This window comes from Myotis lucifugus, unplaced genomic scaffold (assembly GCF_000147115.1).
Source record: "Myotis lucifugus unplaced genomic scaffold, Myoluc2.0 scaffold_90, whole genome shotgun sequence".
NCBI classification, from domain to species: Eukaryota; Metazoa; Chordata; class Mammalia; order Chiroptera; family Vespertilionidae; genus Myotis; species Myotis lucifugus.
The window spans coordinates 3147119-3169972 of record NW_005871138.1 but is presented as its reverse complement, the minus strand read 5'-3'; the positions used below and the strand labels follow the sequence as shown (position 1 = coordinate 3169972).

Below are 22854 nucleotides of genomic sequence, written 5' to 3'. Positions count from 1 at the left end.
CTGCATCTCAAGGGCAGGGACCATATCCTTTTCTAAAAATTAGTTTTTATTATTTTTATTTCATGTATTTATTATTTATTTTTGCAGTATAGTTGACATACAATATTATGTTTCAGGTATACAACATAATGTAATTTATGAAGTGATCACAGTGATAAGTCTAGTAACCATCTGTCAACATACAAAGTTATTATATTATTGACCATATTCCCTGTGCTGTGCATTTAATCCTGGTGACTTATTTATTTTGTAACTGGGAGTTTGAACCTCTTAATCCCCTTCACTTTGTTCACCAATCCCTCCACCTCCTCCCCTCTGGTAACCATCAGTTTGTTCTCTGTATTTATGAGTCTGTTTCTGTCTGGTTTTGTTGGTTCATTTGTTTTATTTTTTTGGATTTCACATATAAGTGAAATCATACAGTATTTATCTTTCTCTGTCTACCTTGTTTCACTTAGTGTAATACCCTCTAACCCCATCCATGTTGTCATCAGTAGCAAGATTTCATTCTTTTTTATGATTAAGCAGGGACCATATTGTTTTATCTTTGTGTTCTGAGTGCCGAACCCACAAGCTGGCACTTAGCAGTGACTTAATGCTCATCAGATGAGAGGGGGAAAGGCTGTAGGCTCCTGCTTCTCCTCCCCCTGCCTCCTCCCCTCCCATTCCTCACCCCTTGGCCTGAGAATAAGATGATCCTCTCTCTCATCTCAGCTTTCAGTTTTGGGTGTGCAGGTGTCTGTGCAAACTGTATGTGAATCTGGAAAGCTGTGTGCCTGTGGCAGAGGCAGTGTGTCTATGTCTTTGTGTTTCTTGAGGGAGCAGCATCCTGTGCCAACTCTAATGACCTGTGGGGTGGTCAATGAGTCAGTACTTATGTGTGTCACTGTACGACAGAGTGTTGATGGGCATGTTGATGTGTGTATTTCTGTGTCTATCTGTGGGGTGGGTACTTGTGCCGAGTTTATTGGAAGTTCCATCTGGAGAATGATTTGGGTGAAGGACCTGTAATAGCCTCCAGTACCTCCTCCTTTCTTCTTCTTTTTAAAAAAAATATATTTTTATTGATTTCAGAGAGAAAGGGAGAGGGAGAAAGAGAGAGAGAGAAGCATCGATGATGAGAGGGAATCATTGACCAGCTGCCTCCTGCATGCCCCACACTGGGGATCGAGCCCACAACCCGGGCATGTACCCTGACTCAGAATCAAACCTGAGACCCTTCAGTCTGCAGGCCAATGCTCTATTCACTGAACCAAACCAGCTGCTCTAGGGCCAGTACCTTCTCCTTGATAGGTTGCCGCCTGGGGAAGTGGATAAGGGCTCCCAAGGGAGACCAAACATCTGATGGTGCCTTTCCCACAGCTGTTCCTGTGCAGCCCTCTGGCCCCAGGGAGGTACTCTCCCCACCTCCTGTCCCCACCCAGGCCCACAGGGAGTGGTGACAGCACATGTAAGGCGGGGGAAGTCTTAGGGGAGGGTTTGCAGGTCACTTGCACATGAGCATTGCCTTTCATTCTGGACTAAGGGAGTGGAGTTTGTTCCTGGAGGTGCTTCCTGCTGCCAGGGGGTCAGTACAGGTGGGAACATGACATACAGGGGTGAAAGAAGCAAGTCAGAGGCTAAGTGTCGAATCTACCAGTAACCCTGCACTGTAGCCCCCATGCCTCAGTTGTCTCATCTGTACCATGGGAAGATTGATGGCGAATTGGCTGGGTAGAAGTGGACCTGACCAGTTGTTACAACTCTGAACTACTCCCTCATCCCTTTATACCACTCGCTGCTGTGCCTCAGTTATCAAGGAGGAAGGCAGGGTAGTAGAAAGAGCCCTGGGCCTGGGCTAAGACTAACAGGAATTGGGATGTGTCCCCATGGAGTGAGAGAGAGCCAACTGATGCTAGGGGGATAGAGCAAGATCACAATGTAGCCCACCCACACTCTAGCTCAAGTTCTGTGGGTGGCCTTGCTTCCTCTCTCTGGATCCCAATTCCCTCATCTATAGTGTAAAGGAGTTGACCGAGAAACTTTATGAGGGTCTTTCTAGCCACAAACAGGCTAAGATTCTTGATGATCTAGAAGGGTGACATTCTCTGCTTTTCCCATACCCAAACCTCATGTTTCAGTCTGCCTATAAATTGGGAAGAATGACACTGGATTATTGCTGTAAATAGCAGATCTATAGATCTCCAAACTGTCCAAGGAGTTCTCCAGTCACCCCATCCTTAAGCCAGGGCTCAGAACCTCACTGCCCAGTACCTCAGCCCAAGGTGAGCCCTGGGAATCTCCATGGCAACAAACTGGTTATGAACGTGGCTGCAGTTGCCATAGTGACAGGCCTCTCTCTCTCTTTTTCTCTCTCTCTCTCTCTCTCTCTCTCTCATCCCCCTCATCTCCCCTCCCCTCTTCTCAATGAACCAGAGAGATCTTCGGTCCTCAGCTCTCCAGGTGGGATGGGGGTGGGGGTGGGTACAGTGAGAAGGGGGTCCAGATTGAGAAAGAGGGAAGATGGTCTGAATCTGTAGGGGAATGGGGGACTGTTGGGGTGCCATTGTCATGGTGATGGGGCTGCAGCCTGTTAATTAAGCCCCTGGTTGCCACGGAGACGATGGTGGTTGACATGCTCTGCAGCGAGCCCTGTGTGTGGGGTGTGCTGTGCGCTGGACTCATCAATTCACTGCAAGGGTTTTGGGTCTGGAGAATGGGGATTGCAGGTGGGGAGAGAAGAGCGAAGGAGGGAGTTCAGGGCTTTGGCTCCATGAGGTCAGAACTGGGGGTGGGTGGGTTAGGTCCTGGGGTAATGATATGGGGATAAGGATGGATAGGGATTGAGTCACGAGGAGGAACACTATGTCTGCCTCCCATGGAAGGAGGAACCAATCAGGTGGCTCCAGCTTCCTCCAATTCTGGTTTAGTGGATGGAGCCCTGGACTGGGGATCGGGAATCTGGATACTAGCCCCCGATCTGCCACAAGTTCACCCTATGAATAAAATTGCACCTTTCCATTTCTAAACCAACTTCCCCATAAATGGGGAGTGATAAAAGGTAAATTATAAAAGTCTCAATCCTGATACTTAGGAGGCAGCTTCTCTGAATATTTTTCTCTCTGAGAAGTATAAGGTGGGAGAGGGAATCGGTTTTAGAGACTCAGAATTCAAAAATAGGACCCTGCTCAGCTCTGCATCTTGTGGCTTTCCTGAGAGGGTTCCCCTCTAGCTAGATCTTCCTGGGGCTCTGGGTGGGGATGGGGTGCTGAGCTGGCAGCCATATTTCTGGGGCTCGGAGCTGAGGGACATCTTGCTGGTCATCTGGCCAAGGCCAAGCTGGCAGTGCATGAGATGCCTGCAATGTATTTTCTCAAAGCCTCGCTGCAGAGCATTCACCTGAGGCCAGAATAGGGACCAGTCTCCTTGAAAGGTGGGGTGTGTGAATTGAAGGTCTGGGGTCTACCCTTGGGACTCCGACTTCACTTGGTCTGGGCTCCATGATGTTAGTCTGAGATAAATGGGGAGAACATTAGGAATTTTCAGAGAGGGAAGAAGTTCCATGGATTATGTAGCCTCACCCTTTCAGTTTCAAGATGGAGATACTGAATCCCCGAGAGAGGACCTTAGTCTTGCCCACGGCTATGCAGAATTTTGGGGCAGAAGACAGGATGGCAGCATTATTTCCTGAATCCCAGATGCCTCATGAGATGGGAGCTGTGGTGAGGGTGGACATACGGGACACCGAGGGGAAGAGGAGTCGCTCCTGCCTTCACCTGTACTCCCTTAGGATCTAGGTTTCCCCCACGCACGGGCTCAGTACCTGAGTGGCTAAGGCTCTGGCCTACAAATGAAGGGAAATACCCCCAGGAGACCATCCCAGATCTGGGTTTGTTGAAAAAAAAATCTCAGCATTTAATTTCTTTCACAGCGTATCCCAGGCAAGCCTACTGCCTGTTTTACTATGTTACCTGTCTCTACAGAGTCGTGGAAAACCATAATGCTGTTGCTGCTGGTGGTGTGTGTAGTGGAGTGCGTAGGAGCTCTTGAACACTAGCCTACCCTACTGCTCTCCTTTTAACCCCTGTCACCAATTCAAACTTATTTAATTTTGGGGGGGTATTTTTTTTCCCTCTGGGAAAGCCAAGTCCAATTTTCACACCTGTCTGAATAGCTAGCTCTTCACCCTAGAGTCCTTCCAGCACCCACAGAACCCAGTGGCTCTGATAACGTATTGGTGGATCCCTCAGAGTCCCCTTTCGGTCAGCTGCGAAGACTCTCTGGCTGACTCAATGTGAAACCACCGCGGACAAACGGACAAACGTGTACAGGGGAATCTGAACCGCGGGCCCTGTCCATGGTTCTGAAGGTCACATCCTAGAGTCAGGTCTCCGGTCAGTCACATGGATGGCTTTTAGGAAGGTCTAAGAGAAGACCTGAAGGTCTTCTGGGTCCACCTTCACTTACAAGGCAGGAGGACACTCCAGTCTGGTGACTCGGAAATTCGAGCACAAGAAAAGGGAGAAAGCGTAGCTTGGACCCAGTCCCTGTTTCTTTGTTAGAAGCCAAGAATCAGAGGTCCTTTCTATAGGAGGCAGGGCAGTTTAAAAAGAGGTTGTGTTGAGGAGCAGAGTCCTAAACTGGAATAAAGCAACCTGGCTCCTAGACCGCGTTCTGCCATTCACTGGCATTGTGTTCACACACAGTCATTTATTTCTCCTCTTTGGGCCTTAACTTTCTCATCTGCAAAATGAAAGCCATGCATTAGATAAGATGACTGATGCCATCCCTTCCAACCCCATAACTCTCTGGGACTTAGAGGGCTAGTGTGGGTGGCTAGCTAGGGTGAGTCTGAAAGTCATTCCCCTTTGTCTGTTCTCACCCTTTGATGTTTAGATCTTACAGAGACTCAGAGGGTCCAAGCCTCCGATGCTGCTTTCTGAGATGTCTCCACCACAGGCTCCAGCCTGGATCTAGGGGTGCTGAGGGGTCCCAGGGCAATCAAGCTTCTAGGGGGCCTGTGTCAGGTGAGGGAGAGGAGCACAGACGGCCTGTCAGCTCTGGAATCCTCAGAAAGCAATCCTGGATTAGGGGATTAGACACTCCTGCCCCGGGAGAAAATCTGGTCCCAACCGACAGGCGGGCTCATCCCCCTCCCCCACGCTGTCCCTGGCCCGCCTCTGGCTGGCCTGCCTTCCCTAGGGCCCGCACCTCCCTGGTGGGGAGCTATGCTCCCTAGAACCTCACTGCTGCGTTCTCTCCTCTCCACCATGTCTCCTTCCCAGGGTCACTGCACAGTCAGAGGGCCCCTGTCTGTGGATTTGTCTTGGGGGTGAGATGCTATGACTCTTGTCGGCCAAGCACAGTGAGAGGGTGCATTGCAACTCCTCAGGCTCCACTCCCCCGGTCTTAAGGCTGGATGGCCAGGTAGAGCCTGAGTCCCCCCATGGGGGCAGCACAGGGCTTCAGTTACGGCCTCTGGCCTTTCCACATCCTCAGCCAACCTCTGGAACAGCGAGAGGGGAAAGGGTCTGTTTCCCCACCCCTCTTCCGGCCTGGCCTCCCCAGCTTTGCAGACAGGCTCTCCAGGGACCCGTAGTCCCTGGTGCCCCACCCTTGGCATCTCATCTTCCCCCTAGGGGTCGCCCCAGACCCCCAGCCAGGCAGCCGCTGCGGGGCCGCTTCCCCACGGCCGCGACCTAGTTCCCTGCCGTTATTTTTAGGGCGCGGGATGGCACCTGCCCACGTGCCGGCCCCGCCTGCGCCGGAGAGTGGGGGGCGGGCTGAGCTGTGTCTGCTGCAGGGAGGCGAGGCCCCTATCCCCTGCAGCACCCTCTCTATCCCACCCGTGCAAGCCCTCAGTTTTAGTGCGAGGGGGCCCCCAGGCCAGCTCTGCCCTCCCCTCTACTCCCCCCTCCCGCGCACCCCCCCCCCAACCCCGCCAGTGGCTCACGCCTCCTGCATACGGGATGAGGTGAGCAGCGCCGCCGCTGAGAGGGGGCGCGCGCGGGTGTGAGCGTGTGTCCGTGTGCGAGTGTGTGTGCGCCGGGCGGGCGGGCACTGCAGCTTCTTCCTCCGTGGAGCGGAGGGCGAGCGAGAGCTAGAGCGAGCGAGAGAGCGGAGAAGGCGGGCAGAGGGGCGCGGGCGAGGCGGCGCAGCCATCCCCGGGCCCGGCGCGGCGCTGCCACCATGCTGAACAACCTGACGGACTGCGAGGACGGCGATGGGGGAGCCAACCCCGGTAAGCAGCGGCCCGGGGGCGGCGAGGGAGGGGGCGGCGAGGAGAGGAGGCAGCTCTGGGGTTAGAGGCAGAGTGGGGGCCGCCTCCTTCAGAGAAGAGGCTGGGAATGACCGGGGCGGTGGGCACCCTGGGCGGCCTGGAGCCTTGTTCCATTGGAATGCGCCAGGCGCTGTCCGAGGTGTTGGAATGCGCTCCGCCTGGGGCCGGGCTGGGGGCCGAGGGGTTGCCATTGCCCACCGAGCGGGAGGCAGACGTAGGTTAACCGAGCGGGGGAGGCGGTGGGAAGGCCATGGAAGAGCTAGAATGGGCTGACGTGGAGCTCGACGGGCGGAAGGAGGGCTCCTTTCCCCCATAAGGGACCCTGGCGTCCTGGCGCAGAGTGTTGACTGGTGTCGTGGGGGGGGGGGGGAGAGGGCACAGTCTGCTGCAGTCCCTCTCTCTGAGACTTCCGCTGAAAGATAAGGGGAAGGGACTCATGAGGGGCTGGAGCCACATGACGGCCCCGTCCGGGCTGCGGTGTCTCCTTAAGAGGGCACTTGGTGCAATCCGGGCCCCCTCCCCCAAAGCTGCCCAAGATCCAACCTCAGAATGGAGCGTGCCTCCCCCGGAGATTTTCAGCTCTACTTTGCGGAATCTGCCTTTCCCTCTTGCGTCCCCGTGGGTTCCTATTCAGGACGGGAAGCAAGATCTCTCTCCTTTCTTCCCTCTTTCCCCTTCCCCTCGGTACCCTGGGATGGCACTGAGGTCTCCAGGTCGGGGCAGGGGGGAGTCTTTCTGGTCAGTTCTGCTAGCCTCCTCAGGAAGGCCCCAGGAATGGGGTTCCAGCTGCTGAATCCCGGCGCCGCCGCGGCGCGGACACTGCGGACGCGCTGCGGTGGGTGCGGAGACTCGCTAGGAGCCCAAGGGTTTGGAACAAGTCCTTTCGCTGCTTCGGCTCTCCCCCGCCCTCCTCCGCGGTTTCCCTGCTCCGAGGTCTTAGGGGCCAGCCACCCCTTTGGGCTCCCAGGCCCCCGCCGCCCCCCAGCGGTCTCAGCCATCCATCACGGTTGTCAGCCGCCCCCACCCCCACCCTCCAGCGGCGCTGGGTCCCTCGCGCACTAGCGCGCCTCCCGCTCCAGCTGTCTGCGCTCAGCGCCTTCAAACGCTCCCCTGGGCATAGCTTGACCCTCTGGACCACGACTCTTGAAGACCTCCCCAGGGGGTGGCCGAGGGTCCCAAGGGCTGAAAGAGCGGGGTCCTCCAGGGACTGGCAGCCTGGACTTGAAGTCCTTCAGATCCTGAAAAGGAGGCAGAGCCAAGTGGCCGCTTGGGAAGGCTGTGGACACCAGGGTATCCGTTCTTTGTCTGAGACCCTCTTCCTCCCTGGGTCTGAGTGGTCTACAGGGGTCTAAACTACTGGCTGGCCAGCTCATCTACCTCCCCTCACATTGGGGCTGCCTCATCTCGAAGCCGCCCCCTTCCCCAACAGGCTGAGACTGTGTGTGTGTGTGGGGGGGGGGAGGGGTTGGTTAAGTGGAGTCTGCGGCAGAATCAGGCATCGCCACGCTGTGCGCAGGGAACAAGGGAGCCCATTCCCGTCTGGGACCCCCTTCGGATGTCTCCACTCTGAGGACAGGAACTCACCCTGAGAGATCATCTCTCTGCTCCCCCAGACAACGGTCCGGTCTGAGCCCCGCGGCTGGTGCCTTACTGGGCCTTGGGGTTTCCATGGGGTCTCAGGAGGCCTATGTGTGCAGAGCAGGAGTGGAACTAGGAACTCCCTTCAGCTCCACACCCTCCCCATCAGTTTCTAGACTCTGAACGTGGTGGGCCCACCTGGAGACCGTTCTCTCTGCACAGTAGCCAGGACCTGGAACGAGGGTGTTCCGAACCTGGGTCAGGCGTTTTGGGTCCCAGAGAGAGAAGGCCTCGCAGAGGCAGCTGGAGAAGACGGTTGGGGGTTTTAAGGACCTGTTGAGGTTGTGGGAAGAGGGACCCTCGGGCGAGAGCCCCTGGCATCTGTGATCCAAAGTTCTTGGGGATGTGGGTGGGGGAGACCCGGGTGCTGACCTCAGGTAGATGGGAATGGTCCGAGTAAAAGGGCTTCTCTGGACTGAAGAAGAACCCAAGGTATTTATTATCTCTGGCCTCCAGGTCTCCTTTCTCCTTGGGGTCTGACGCGCTCCCCCACTACCCCACTCTCGCTTGGGAATTCCCCCAGGCCTGGCCCCAGGCCCATAGGGAGGAGGTGCCTTAGCCCGCCGCGCTCGCCGGTTTCCTCCCCGGGAGCTCTGGCCGCGGCAGCTTAATTGAAAGCCGATTCGGGTTGAGAGCTCCCAGGGGGCGGGGGCGGAGAGGGCTCAGCCTCAGTCTGGCCCTGCCTCTCTCGCACGCTCCACTAGGTGCTCCCCCACCGTCCTGACTCCCGGCTCTGGGGAATCTGGACGAGTTCCCCCTTCGCAGTCCTGCCCCCTGGAGAACTCCTGAAGCTCACCCGCCCCACACCGCCCCCAACCAGTGCGCCTGGTTCCAGGGAGGGGCAGTCAGCTCTGGCAGGGGCGGCCGGGAGCCTGGCGTCCCGTCCCGTCGGCGGGTGGAAAGGCAGGACCCAGAGCCAGCCTCCGGAGCCGCCCCCTCCCCTGCTCTCATTTCCTGGCTGCGATCCTGCCTGGAGTCTGGCTCCGCGCTGCGCGTCGCTTACATAAGCGGCTGCGGGCGCGTGGCCGGCTCTGCGCGGCGCTCTCGGCCCGCGCGGTCGCCTTGGAAACTGGTACCGGGCTACCTAGTTGCAGGCTCCAGTCAGGACGCCCCCCTTCCTGCCCCGCGCGCGCCTCGGGCCCCCACGAAGGAAGAGGGGGGGATGGAGGGGCGTGAAAGGCAGAGAGGAGGGGCTCTGGCGTCTAGCTGCCTGGCCCGTGGAGCAGTCGCTGCGCGAAGAGGAACCCAGTCCCACAGGAGACGGCCCCTGCATCTTGCCGCCGGGGAAGAGTGTGGAATGGGGAGTCCGGGCAGGGTGGGCTCCACGTGTACTAATAACAGCCGTGATTGTAATAGCTCCAGTATGTGCCAGGCATGCATTCCAGACATTATTTCACTTAATCCCAACAGTCCTTTCAGTTAAGCACGATTAGTAACCCTTTGCAAAGGAGGAAACCGAGGCTTAGAGTGTAAGTGACTTGCTCAACTGTATCTACACAGCTAGTGAAGCTGTGACTGAAACCTAAATTTTGACTCCAGCCTGTTTTCTTAACCACTAAGAAATTTGTTCTCGTCTCATCCCCCTCAAACCCACCAGTTCCTATCATGTCGAGGTGAGAACATGAGGCCCCTTGTCAGCATTTTAAAAGGAGAAGGAAGCACTTCACTCTTATTTCTCCTGTTCTCTGGCCCCAGCCAGCTCTTCTGAAACCCTGGAGTCAGGAAGGGAGCCTGGTGAAATTTACTTCCCAAGACTTTTTCCTGAGCAACTATTATGTCCCAGGCTTCCACGGGGAGGACGGTCTGCTATTCCCAGGAACTCACATATGTGAGGAAAAGGAAGAGTAGGCGGTGGCCCTGTTTGGGGACCAGGAGTCGGACCTGGCTTGTTGAATGAGGTGGTGGCAGGAGATAGAGGGCATCACCTCTTTCCCCTTTTACAATGTGGAGTCAGGATGAGATTGGAGTTATAACAGGTCATTCTCTGGGGAAGGACCCTGACTGGGAGACTAAGTAAAGTTTCTGGGAGGTAAAGAGGATGGGGAGGATTTGGACAGAGGGAGAGGGAGAAGGAAAGTGAGAGCAAGAGAGGGGGGCGGGTCAGGAGACGAGGGAAGGCGATTCAGAATATGTAGGGCCTCAGCTTCACTTGGACTTTGGTCAATGGGGACTTTCTGCAAGTCCAGAGGGGAATCTGCTACTGGGACTCAGCCCTCGCCCTGAGGAAGGGGCATGGCTGTGCCTTTAGGGTCCCTTATATCTCGTTGAAAGGGCCCTCCCTCTCCTTGATGCCGAAGCGACTTTCTCCTTGGGTGATTTCATCCAGGCCCTTGTTTTCACACACTTCCTACACACGTATTTATTTATTTATATTTGTATGTTTTTTCTGATGAGTTACCCCCACCTCTTTCTCCTGCCCAGCCTCTTTCCCGGGTCTCAGACTGATGGCATATCCAAGTGGCTTCTAGACTTATTCAGCTGAGTGTCCCACAGTGCCTCACTCTCAATCAAATCCAGCATCTTCCCCACCCCTAATCGCCCCCTTTCCCATTAGTAAATAGCACCACGATCCAACCATTTATCCATGCTAGAAACCCCAGGCATTACTCTAGATTCCTCCTTCTTCCATTCCCAAACATCTGGCGTAGAGATATGTGCCAATCATTCTCGAGTCTGTCCATTGCCCTGCGTTGCTCGGGTCTGGGTCATCAGCCCTCGCCTAGATTACTGAAGTCCCTAACTAGCATCTGTATTCTTCATCTAAAGGCCAGAGTGATGGCTCTAAAATACAGGTCTGTTCATGGCACTTCTTTGCCTTCAATGACTTCCCATTGTTCTCTGGGTGAGGTCCAAAATCTGTAACAGGGCCTGCTAATTGTGTAAGGACCCAGCCCACATGTATTATACCAGGCTCATCTTTTCCTATGCACTCCCCATCCTTCAGGCCCATCCCTCCCCCTCCCTCCCCCATGCTCCTTCTTCAGACTCCAGCCAGATCAAACTTCTTTCAGCTCCTCTAACCTACTCTGTTCACTCTCGCCTCTGGGCCACCGAACATGCTGTTCTGCTGTTCTGTCTGCCTGGAACACCCTCCTGCCTCCCTCCCATTCTAACTCTTACTCATCCTTCAGTTCTCAGCCAACACGTCACTTCCTCTGGGAAGTCTTCCCTGACCTCCCAGGCTGGGCTGAATGCCTCTCCTGTGTTCCTACAGTCCCTATTCATCTTCTATCACAGAACTTACCACTCTGGGTTGGAAATTCCTGGTTACTGGTTCATCTCCCCTGCCCTTGGGTTCCCTGAGGGCAGGAGTGGTGTCTTATTCTGCCTTTTACTTTCCCTCCATCGCGGTGCTGATATTGGCACATGGCAGATATCCAGCAAATACATGTTGGCTGAAGATGAATGAGGGGCATAGGAGGTGCCTAAGGGGGTCACTTTTCTAAGAGGTAGAGTATCCTTGGGGCCTCAGGCTGTAGTTTTTTCTGCCCTTTTCTCCAGTAAAAAGCATGCTTCTACCCCAAAACACCAGATGGGCCCAGTTATGGTCAAGGAGGGGCCCTGGAGAATCTAGGGTACCCTGATGAATGAGACGGGACCCCCAAGAGCAAGGAAGCATTCACCCATTTATTAAATACCTAGTATGTGCCAAGGAGTGCACTAGGCTCTTTAAACATGCTGTCAACTAAAATTCTTCAAGGGAGGCCCAGCCAGCGTGGCCCAGTGGTTGAGCATTCAGGGTTTGGTTCCTGGTCAGGGCACATGCCTGGATTGTGGGCTCCATCCCCAGTGTGGGACGTGCAAGAGGCAGCCAATCAATGATTCTCTCCGATCATTGATGTTTCTATCTCTCTCTCCCTCTCCCTTCCTCTCTGAAATCAATAAAAAATATTTGTAAAATAAATAAATAAAATTCTTCAAGGGAGGTAGTATTAGCTCCGTGTCTCCCATGTGCACACCGAGGGTGAGAGAGGTAAAGTGGCCATACAGCTGCATTGGCCCAGGCAGATGGATGACCACCAGTTGGTGCCAGACCACTGACTCCTCTGCCTTCTCAGGTGATGGCAACCCCAAGGAGAGCAGCCCCTTCATCAACAGCACCGACACGGAGAAGGGAAAGGAGTACGATGGCAAGAACATGGCCCTGTTTGAGGTGGGTTGCCAGGGGTGTTGGGCCTCCACCCACAGTTCATCTCCGCATGTATCAGATCCTCCCTCCCTCCCTCCTCTCCATCCCTCTGTCGGTCCATCTTCTTTCTTGAGCCTCCCTCAGCCCCTTCTCCTTCCCTTTACCTCGTCTACTCTTTATCCCCACCCTACTGTCCTCTTTCCCTGTTCTCCTTGCCCCCTCCTCCTCCTTTTTCATCTTATCTCATCCTCCAAGGTTTGCCTTCCTTGTCCCCATATCTCTCTGCCTCCTCCCATCAGCTCATCCTCCTCCCCTCCCCGAGGCTCTAGCATCCTAATGCTGCCACCTCCCTCCACAGGAGGAGATGGACACCAGCCCCATGGTGTCCTCCCTGCTTAGTGGCCTGGCCAACTACACCAACCTACCCCAAGGAAGTAGGGAGCATGAAGAAGCAGAAAACAATGAGGGTGGAAAAAAGAAGCCGGTACAGGTGAGGGCCATGGGAAGAACAAAGAGGGAGGAAGGCCGGATGGAAGGGAGAAAAGATTGGGGAAGGAAAACAGATTCGGATGAAGGGATAGGATTTGGGGGCGGAGGGAAGGGAGATGAGGGATAGCGATAGAAGGGAGGAGGGTGGGGTTGGTTTGAAGGAGGGGTGATGCAGGCATGAAGGCTGGGAAATGGGAAGAGGAATCAGGGGGAAGAGGGATGAAGGGGTGGAGATGGAGAGAATAAGAAAGTGGGGGATGAAGGAAAAAGGGAGGAGGAGTGGGCTTGTGGGTTTGGGAGTGATTAGGGGCTACAGAAACTGACACTGGCTTCCCTGGCAGGCCCCACGCATGGGCACCTTCATGGGTGTGTACCTACCGTGCCTGCAGAACATCTTTGGCGTCATCCTCTTCCTGCGACTCACTTGGGTGGTGGGCATTGCAGGCATCATGGAGTCCTTTTGTATGGTCCTCCTCTGCTGCTCCTGTGTGAGTGACACCCTCCCCTCTCCCACTCCCTGGCAGCTGGGCTGAGCAGGGCTTTGGGGTGGGAGGGAGGGGGGAAGCATGAGACCTGAGCTTTTTATAGGAACCACTGCATATGATCTTTGAGAGTAAATTAGGTCTGACTGGTCCTTCCTGCCTCTCACAGGCTAGTCCCTGATGGCTCTTAACCAGGTTTCACCTGGATGTGTCGTGTGTATGTATGTGTGTAATTACACAAGTAATGCCAATTCATTGATGAAAAAGATAGATGTCCAGAAAGAAATAAAATTCACCTATAATCACATACTAGTTAACATTTTGGTAGGTCTAGACCAGCCGTGGGCAAACTACGGCCCGCGGGCCGGATCCAGCCCGTTTGAAATGAATAAAACTAAAAAAAAAGACCGTACCCTTTTATGTAATGATGTTTACTTTGAATTTATATTAGTTCACACAAACACTCCATCCATGCTTTTGTTCCGGCCCTCCGGTCCAGTTTAAGAACCCATTGTGGCCCTCGAGTCAAAAAGTTTGCCCACCCCTGGTCTAGAGTCTAGACTTACAAGAAATGGGATTATGTGTCACAAACAATTTTTTTTTGTTTTTTTTTTAAATATATTTTATTGATTTTTTACAGAGAGGAAGGGAGAGAGATAGAGAGTTAGAAACATCGATGAGAGAGAAACATTGATCAGCTGCCTCCTGCACATCTCCTACTGGGGATGTGCCCGCAACCAAGGTACATGCCCCTGACCAGAATCGAACCTGGGACCCTTCAGTCCGCAGGCTGACGCTCTATCCACTGAGCCAAACTGGTTTCAGCCACAAACAGTTTTGTAACAGAATTCTTCCTACCCTCTCTAAAACATCAACTATTCACTAGACACCTACTTCTCATCACATTTCCGTTTCTCTACATGTGACCTTTGAGCCACCTTTGCGTGTGAGGTCATCAGTGCTGAAGCTAGTACCCTGTTTTGTAGATGAAGAAACTGAGGCTTAGAGAGTGAAGTGACTTGTCTCCGGCCAGACAGCTGGTCAGAGGCCAGGCTGGGATTTCCAGAGCTCTCTGGTGCTGTAGCTTGTGGTAGGCCCATTGAATGGTGAATAAGAGCTTTTCTTGACAAGAAGGACTTGGCAGGAGTAGAAGTTGGAATGGGACCAGGGAGAAGCTCAGTGGAAGAGGACTTGTGGGTTTGGCAATGTTTATGGGGCATAAGGTTTGGCCCCCACCCAGGCCACTGCGGCCCCCATTCCAGCCGCCACTCTGATGATCTCTCTCCTCACAGACGATGCTCACAGCCATCTCCATGAGTGCAATTGCAACCAATGGTGTTGTGCCTGGTATGTAATTGGGGTTTCTTACAGGGGATGAGGCCTGAATGGTTGGGAGGGGGGCCTGGATAGTTGGAAGGAAGGATAGTGCCTTGGGCTTTGGGGACTATCAGGACCCAAGACAGGCCATATTGCAGAACTGGGACTGGGCTATGATGTTTGTGGGGTAGCCTGGGACAATTTTATTAAGGGGAGGCAAGGGAGGCAATTTATGGTGCTGGACAGGGCAATGCAAGCTCTCCCTTTGCCTGAGACACTCTTCTCCATCACCCTATTTTCTGAGTCATGACCTCCTTAGAGGGGTCGTTAGCAACATGGTAATTAGTGCTGCAAAATCTTTTCAGAGTGGCTAGCTGGGTCTCCCACCAGTCCTAGGACTCCAGCCTGTGAGGCCCATGAGGCTCAGAGCAATCACCTTCCGCCTCTGTTCCTACGTCCTCCTTACCCCCAACGATAGCCCAGTGCTCTTGAACCTCTCACTGATACTAGGTTTTTTTCTGCAGCTGGCGGCTCCTACTACATGATTTCCAGGTCTCTGGGTCCAGAGTTTGGGGGCGCCGTGGGCCTCTGCTTCTACCTGGGCACTACCTTTGCTGGGGCCATGTACATCTTGGGCACCATCGAAATCCTGCTGGTGAGAGGGGCCAAGGAGGAGGTGTGGGGCCCCAGGCTTTCAGTTAACCAATGCTCCCTGGACACCTCCTATAGGCCACTCAGTGAGGCCAACGGGAAATCAGATGTGCTTCTCTTTTTGAAGAGTTCACGGTCTAGTTGGGGAGACAGGATGCAATAATTATGTAACACGAACAGCTGCCGTTTATCAGGCACCCACTGTGCTCTCAGCAGAGCTCCAAGTACTTCACAGTCATTATCTTGAATCCTCATGAAATTTAAGTATTATTACGCCCATTTACAAATGAGAAGCTCAGAGAAACGAAATGACTTACTCAAGGTCACTCAGCGACCAAGTGGCAGAGGTGGGTGGATACAAGTAAAATCAAGGCAGAAATAGTAATAGTCATGTCACACAATAGTTGACTATTTAGTGGCTGCGGACCACGTGCCAGGGGCTGTGCTAAGTCCCCTATGAATGTTCATTACGGAGGGCTGGTGGCTAGTCAATTGCAAAAGGGAAAAAGGCTAAGAGGGAGCCGAGTAAAGACATCTATCTGGAGTAGTGAAGAGAAGTCAGGTTGCTGGGCAGTGTTTAAAGGAGACGGCTGCTGACTTTGGTCTCCATTCTTCTTGCCCCTCCAGGAGGAGTTGGGAGCTGAAAGGGTTCCTTGGTACATAGAAAGTGGGGCTGGCATTTCCCAAGCTCCTACTTTATCCAGGCCCCATGGCCTGCGATGTATTATTTTATTTTATCCCTGACTCTCCTATGAGTTAGAAGTTGTCCCCATTTTACAGATGAAGAAAGCAAGGCCCAGAGAGTTTAAGGAAGGGATATGAACGTGTGGAAGGTGTGAACCTGTGTCTTTCTGACCCTCACACCAGTGATTGTTCACTCTACCACACAGTCTTGGAGAACTAGGGCTAAAAGTAGTCGCAGCTTCTGGTTTGGGGGCAGAATGGAGAACGAAAGAGCTGAGGAGCCACGTTATGAGAGAATGATGACTTTTACAAAACTAAATAATTTTCAAATTATTATCAAAGCAGTTCTGCCCCTTGCATAAATTGGAAAAATATCAAAGAATGTAAACAAGGAAATAGCAATCGCCCAAAGAAAATCATTAACATTTGGGTGTATTTTTTTCTAGTTTTTTTCTATGTGATATTGTATTCTGTACAGATTTTCCTAAATAACTCAAAACTCTCTTTGTACATATAATTTGCAAATGAAAATAACTTTTGTAAGAATATAAACATTAATATTTAGTAGAGAAATTATAGAAAATACAGATGTGCAAAAAAAAAAAAAATAAAGATTCTCCACATTTTCACCATTCAGGGAAAACTACTGTTAATATTTTTCTCTATCTACACACACATACATTATTATGCATATATTTATATGTTTAGGTATGAGTACATACATGTATTTACAAAAATGAGATCATAAACACATTTTCTAAAACTTGATTGTTTTTACCTAATATAACATGAATAGCTTTTTGAGTCAGTTATATAAACCCATTTATCCTTTTGAATAGCACCATAGTGTATATGGGAATATCATAATTTATTCACCCAATCTCCTAATGATGACTACCTAATTTGTTTCTGCCTTTCTATTAGAAATAATAAAAACAATATATAATTATTAAGACTTACACTTGATCACAAAATAATAGAAATTAAAATTACTGCCAACATTTTCACAATATCATTTAAAAATATATTTTTAAATTGATTTCAGAGAGGAAGGGAGAGGGAGAGAGAGATAGAAACATAAGTGATGAGAATCATTGATTGACTGCCTCCTGCATGCCCCCTATTGGGAATGGAGCCCAAAACCTGGGCATGTGCACCGACAGGGAATTGAACTGTCACTTCCTGATTCATAGGTCAACCACTGAGACACACCAGCTGGGCTGCAATATCATTTCTAATGACTGTGTAATAAACCTTGCAGCTAGCCTATGATTTTCTTAACCATTCCCTTATCAGTGGATGCCATTCTAGTCTTGCATACTGTAAATTTGCTGTGACTGGAATCTTTTCTCCGAATCCCTGACTGCACATCAGGTTATTTTCTTGGGGTGATTCTCAGTTGGTTCTTACTGGGTTAGTTGCCTGACCTCCTTGCCCTTTCTCACAGGCTTACCTCTTCCCAGCTATGGCCATTTTTAAGGCAGAAGATGCCAGCGGGGAGGCCTCAGCCATGTTGAACAATATGCGTGTATATGGCACCTGTGTGCTCACCTGTATGGCCACTGTGGTATTTGTGGGTGTCAAGTATGTCAACAAGTTTGCCCTTGTCTTCCTGGGTTGTGTCATCCTCTCCATCCTGGCCATCTATGCTGGGGTCATCAAATCTGCCTTTGACCCGCCCTACTTCCCGTAAGTGCTGCTACTCTGAGCCTAAGGCATCGTCCTCCTCCTCCATGGCCCAGTTTCATGGTCTGCACACCACCCTATGCCAACCCCTTGTTCCCATCTCTCAGAATCAGAGTGGCTGTGAATTTAGGGCAATCTCCCTTGAGAGGGAAAATATCTCCTAGTTTTGGGGAAGTCTATTCAGAGTGGGGTAATATTTCTGGAGTTGGGAACATTTTCCCTTATGAGAGTCAAATGCTTGCTGTGAGGATGATCTGAGAAAGAACCAAGTGGAATGATTTCTGGAGGGATAAACACTGTGTTGAGGAAACATTTTATGGGTGGGGACAAGCTCCTGGAATGGGGCAACCACTTAGTGTTAAATACCTTTTCCATCATGGGAAAGTACAGAGAAGGGAAGGTCTGTAGCTCAGATCTCTGTTGGTCCTGCCTCTTTACTGGGACAGGTTCCCTTACATCCCACTGCCCAGAAGGGCGGCGCACAGAGACTGCTGTCCATGGTGCTGAAACACAGCATTGCACAAAGGTGGTTTGCTGCCCTGGCTGCTATTAGAATCACTTGGCGGGGGCGGGGGGCGGGGGTGGGGGAGGGGGGGTGGGAGAGGGGGGTCTTTAAAAAAAAGCCGATTCTGGGCTCCATTCCAGTAAAATCAGAATCTCTGGATATTGGGCCCCAGCATCTGTGTTTTTAGAGTTCCCCTGGCAATTCGACTGTGAAGCCAGGGCAAGGTTATGTCCCTCCCCACCGTCCTCCCTTGTTTCTCTCCCTAGGATCTGCCTCCTGGGGAACCGCACACTCTCTCACCATGGCTTTGATGTCTGTGCCAAGCTGGCTTGGGAAGGAAATGAGACGGTGACCACACAGCTCTGGGGCCTTTTCTGTTCCTCTCGCTTTCTCAATGCCACCTGTGATGAGTACTTCACCCAAAACAACGTCACGGAGATCCAGGGCATTCCTGGCGCTGCTAGTGGCCTCATCAAAGGTCTGGGGGACGGAAGAGGGCTGGTGTCCAGGGAACGCTACAAGGATTGTGGGTTAAAAAGTTAGGATTAAGAGACTCTACTTGGGATTCAGTTAAATTCAATCAGTTTTAATTGATCTCCTACTCTGGGTCATGTTCTGTTCTTGGGACCATGAAGGGGTAGAGGTGAAAAGAAGCCTTTGAGTAGCCCATCACTTAATAGAAAAGAAAGCCATCGATTTAACAAGCACCTACCAAGTGCCTAGCACTGTGCTAAGCACCAGGAATGCAACATAAATAAGTCACAGGCCTCGGCCTCAAGGAGTCTAAAGGCAGACACAGATGTATTAGCAAATATGCATAGATGCGCATTCAATGAACAGAGATCTCCCAGGAGAGGGAGTGGTTGTATGTATAAGGTGGTAAGATAAGGCTTCCTGGACTCATCTGAGAAAGCTTTTGAAGGACAAATAAGAGATTTTCAGTGATATTAGGGGAATAAAGACATCACAGGCAGAAGAACAGCTTGCCTAAAAGCGTGCAGACACAGAAGAGCATATTGTGTCCTTCCAACCACAAGTAATTTGGAATGACTGGGACATAAAGTGAAAAAGAAGGAGGGGCAAGAAATGATGTCAGAGAAGCCAGCATGAGCCAGACTGTGGTGGGTCTCGGAAGCTATGTCAAAGAGTTTGGACTATGTCCCGAGGGCAATGAAGAGCCACCAAATGGTTTGGAGTAAGTGAGGGACATGGCCACCTTGTCATTTCTGAAGGTTCACTCTGGCTGCTAATGTGGATGGGCTAAAATGGGGAGATACCAGAGGCAGGGAATCCAAGAGGAGGCTACACTGAGTCCAGGTGAGAGACGATGGTTTTCTGACCTGGAGTGATGGAGGGATGTCTGGAATGGAGTAGTGGTTTTCCCCAAGTCTGTTCTGCGCACCAAGGAGACATGTGGCAATGTCTGGAGACAGTTCTGGTCACAACTGGAGGCTTATTATGGGCATCTAATGTGTAGACTCAGGATGTTGCTAAACATCCTACAATGCTATAGGACAGCCCCCCATAACCAAGAATTAACTGGTCCCAATAGTGCCAAAGTGGAGGAATCCTGGAAAGAAGAGAAATGGTATATTTGAGAAATATTTAGGAGGAGTCATGGGCCGGAGTTGGTGAGGGGTTTGAAATGGAGATGGGGAGAGGGAGCAGTTGAGGGCAATGCCAAGGTGTCTGAATTGATGCTTGTGCCACTGACCCAGCTAAGGGGTCCAGGAAAGGAGCTGGTTTTGGGTAGGTGGGTGTGAGATTGGTTTGGGATATTGAATCAGTCTGAGATAGGTGTGTCTTTTTGCCCCAGTAGACAGTGCTATTTGAGAGCAAGGACCAAATCTGACGCAGGTGCATGTGGCCTGGTCCAAATCAGGAGCTTAGGAAATGTTAGTAGAAATAAAACAGAGCCAAGGGGAATGAGAGGTGGTTGACCTTGGCCCTCCTTTTGCCCACCCCACCTCCTGGCCCCAAAGTTGTGACACTCTGACTTCTGTTCTTTCCTGAGCATCCTGTCTCCCCCACAGAGAACCTCTGGAGCTCCTACCTGACCAAGGGGGTGATTGTGGAGAAGCGTGGGATGCCTTCAGTGGGCCTGGCTGATGGCGCCCTTATCAACATGGACCATCCTTATGTCTTCAGTGATATGACCTCCTACTTCACTCTGCTGGTTGGAATCTACTTCCCCTCAGTCACAGGTGAAGGGGAGCTTGGAGAAGGAGGACTGTGCCTGGGAATGGGTGGGTAGGGGCCGGTCAACGATAATGTGGGGGAATTTCTTAGTCTAAAGCCCCCGTCACACAGGCAGAAGTCACAATTCAGTTCCCATTGGACAGATGAGGGTATTAAGGCCATGGAAAGCCGAGTAGACTGCCCAAGTCCTCATGCAAATCCATGTGCCAAGCCCAGATCCCAGGCTTCCTGACTCCGAGGCTGGGGTAAATTCTTCCCAGTCTGTCTGGTCTCCTGTCCTAGCTGCTCTGTTCACAGGGATCATGGCTGGTTCTAATCGCTCCGGGGACCTGCGGGATGCCCAGAAGTCAATTCCTACGGGCACCATCCTGGCCATTGCCACCACCTCCGCTGTCTGTATCCTGTGCTGCGGGGCTGGGGCCACCGTGGGCCGGGAGGGCTGGAGAGGGGGCGGTTGCTGGTTCATCGCTGGCTCAGGAGCGGTGGTGATGCAGGGGGACGCCACGCTGGGAATTCTCCTTCATTCTCTGCTGCAGACATCAGCTCCGTTATTCTGTTTGGAGCCTGCATTGAGGGGGTCGTCCTGCGGGACAAGTAAGTAAGGGAATCAGGACTGATCCTGTTCTGGGGGGTGGGCACAGGGGCCCAGTTCTGGGAAACAGACCTGACAGGGGCGCTGAACCTGTGCAAGGGGCCTTGTGGGAGGGAGGTCAAGGGGAAGTGCTTGCCAACTTACACTGTATTTTATCTTTCTCATGTCACTCCAGCTCAAGGAGCTTGAATGGTGCCTCATTTCCTTTAGGATAATGACACTTTCCTTTTCTTTTTCTTTAAAATCTATTAATTCATTTAATGTTTCCTGGATGTCTATGTGTTGGTCACTGTCCAGGGAGTAACAAAGATGAATAAGCCAGGATTTTCGCCCTGAAGGAGCTCTTTGGGGATGGTAGCTGTACTTCCAACAGACTTGGGGATGCAGAGCAGTAGGGGTGGTGAGAAAATACAGCACACGGCTCTGGGGCTGCGATCCAGTCCTCAGAGGGCGGGAGGAGGAGGTGATTCTAGAAATGCCTTATACACATTTTCTCATTTATCCTTCCCACTTTAAATGTCGAGCAGAGATTGCTTAGATGGCTGGGGGGCAGGGCGGGGGGGAGGCATTCCAGGCAGGGAGATCAGCATGAGTAAAGGTGGAGGCGAGAAACAGCTGCATGTGTGTGTGCGTGCGTGTGTTTGCACACTCGGGTGCCTGTAGCTGTGAGCAGTTAGAGCTTCAGGAGCATTCCCCTCTGAAGGGCGGGTGCATACCCACCAGGAGGGCAGGTGGCAGCCCTGCCCAGAAGCCGTTTCTGCATTCCCATCCTGGCTTCTGGAAGGTGGGGAATGGGGGACATGGGGCTGGAGACTTACGATGGACCCAGTCCCGGAGGCCTGGTTTTTGGTACCAGTAAATTGGAGCTTTATTTTACAAAAAAAGGAGGAAACTCTGGAGGGTTTTAAGTAGAGGAATGACCTGGCCAAATGGACGATTTGCACATATTACACCTATTAGCGTTTAGGGCAACTTAACCTCCACTTATCTCACTTTGTTTAATCGGACACCTCCCACAGATTGCAAGGGATTCCGCAGGTCATCAGTATAACCCATCATCTGATCCTTGAAGTCCTTCAGCAGCAGCCCATCTGAGCGTACCTCTGCTTGCACATTTCAGGGACAGGGCTCTGCACCTACTGAGGCAGCATCTTCCATTTTTAGACAATATCGTTGTTAGAAAATGCTTTTCTTTGACTCTCACATCACATACCATCACCAGATGATGAGGCCAGAACCCCCATTTTTCAGATGGAGAGGTTCTAACAGGTTAAGAGGTTTGCCCAGGATAACATAAACTTTCACAACGGACCTTTACTGGAATCACATCACTGCCATGTTCCAGGCACGGTGCTAAGCATTTTACATGTGTGATCTCCTATCCTCTCACCTGTTGTATGAGACGGGTTTGTAATGATTCTTGTCTTACAAGGCGAGGAAAGTGGGGCAAGGAGACGTGAAGTGACTTGCCCAAGGTCATGCAGACAGAAGGTGCCCAGGACATTAGGGGCTTTGTCTCTCCCTTTGCCCCTGCTGAGCCCAGCTCTGCGGTGGGCACAGAGTTGGTTCTGAAGTTGGCGAGGGAGACCTGCCCTGGAAATCCAGGTGGCATCGCTCACCCAGTATCTGCTGTCCTGTTGCTGCTTCATTCCAGGTTCGGTGAAGCTGTGAGTGGCAACCTGGTGGTGGGCACACTGGCCTGGCCCTCCCCCTGGGTTATCGTCATCGGATCCTTCTTCTCCACCTGTGGGGCTGGGCTGCAGAGCCTCACAGGGGCCCCCCGCCTGCTGCAGGCCATCTCTCGTGATGGCATAGTGCCCTTCCTGCAGGTCAGTGGGGGGGGGGGGGCGGGCGGCAGAGTGTGGAGAGAACAGTCCCTCCCTATCCCAGTCGGCCAGACCCCTGCCCAGGGAGGCTACATGGCGAGCCAGGGCCACAGCAAGCCTTGAACTGCCTTCTGGGGCCCTTCTGCTCTGTGCTGCCACTAAGAAGAATGGTTGTGCCTTATTTGGGATTTGGCCCATGGTCAATGCCATCTTTTTGGACAGAGTTGTCTGCTCTTAGGGGAAAAATAAATGGCCCTCCTTTGGCCTAGTGATCAGGCGGGGATTCAAGGAGGCAGCCAAAGGGCAAGAAAGGGGCAGCTCTCTCCATGATGCTAAAAAAAAGATTTATGGCGCACACAGTCATGGCCTCTTGCTGGCCTCCTGTAGTTCTCTCCCA

General features: G+C 52.1%; 1 protein-coding gene across 1 annotated transcript in view; it reads left to right on the top strand.

The window, feature by feature from the left end:
- Positions 1-6168: 6168 nt before the first annotated feature.
- SLC12A5 (solute carrier family 12 member 5) overlaps positions 6169-22854 on the top strand; it is a 28418-nt gene continuing 11732 nt past the window's right edge. Inside the window, exons 1-12 of the mRNA XM_023756262.1 lie at positions 6169-6220; positions 11956-12050; positions 12385-12516; positions 12857-13003; positions 14290-14344; positions 14839-14969; positions 17097-17338; positions 18107-18318; positions 19874-20044; positions 20337-20435; positions 20576-20633; positions 22286-22460. Coding sequence (XP_023612030.1) covers positions 6169-6220; positions 11956-12050; positions 12385-12516; positions 12857-13003; positions 14290-14344; positions 14839-14969; positions 17097-17338; positions 18107-18318; positions 19874-20044; positions 20337-20435; positions 20576-20633; positions 22286-22460 — 1569 coding nt within the window. The remainder of the gene's footprint in view (positions 6221-11955; positions 12051-12384; positions 12517-12856; positions 13004-14289; positions 14345-14838; positions 14970-17096; positions 17339-18106; positions 18319-19873; positions 20045-20336; positions 20436-20575; positions 20634-22285; positions 22461-22854) is intronic.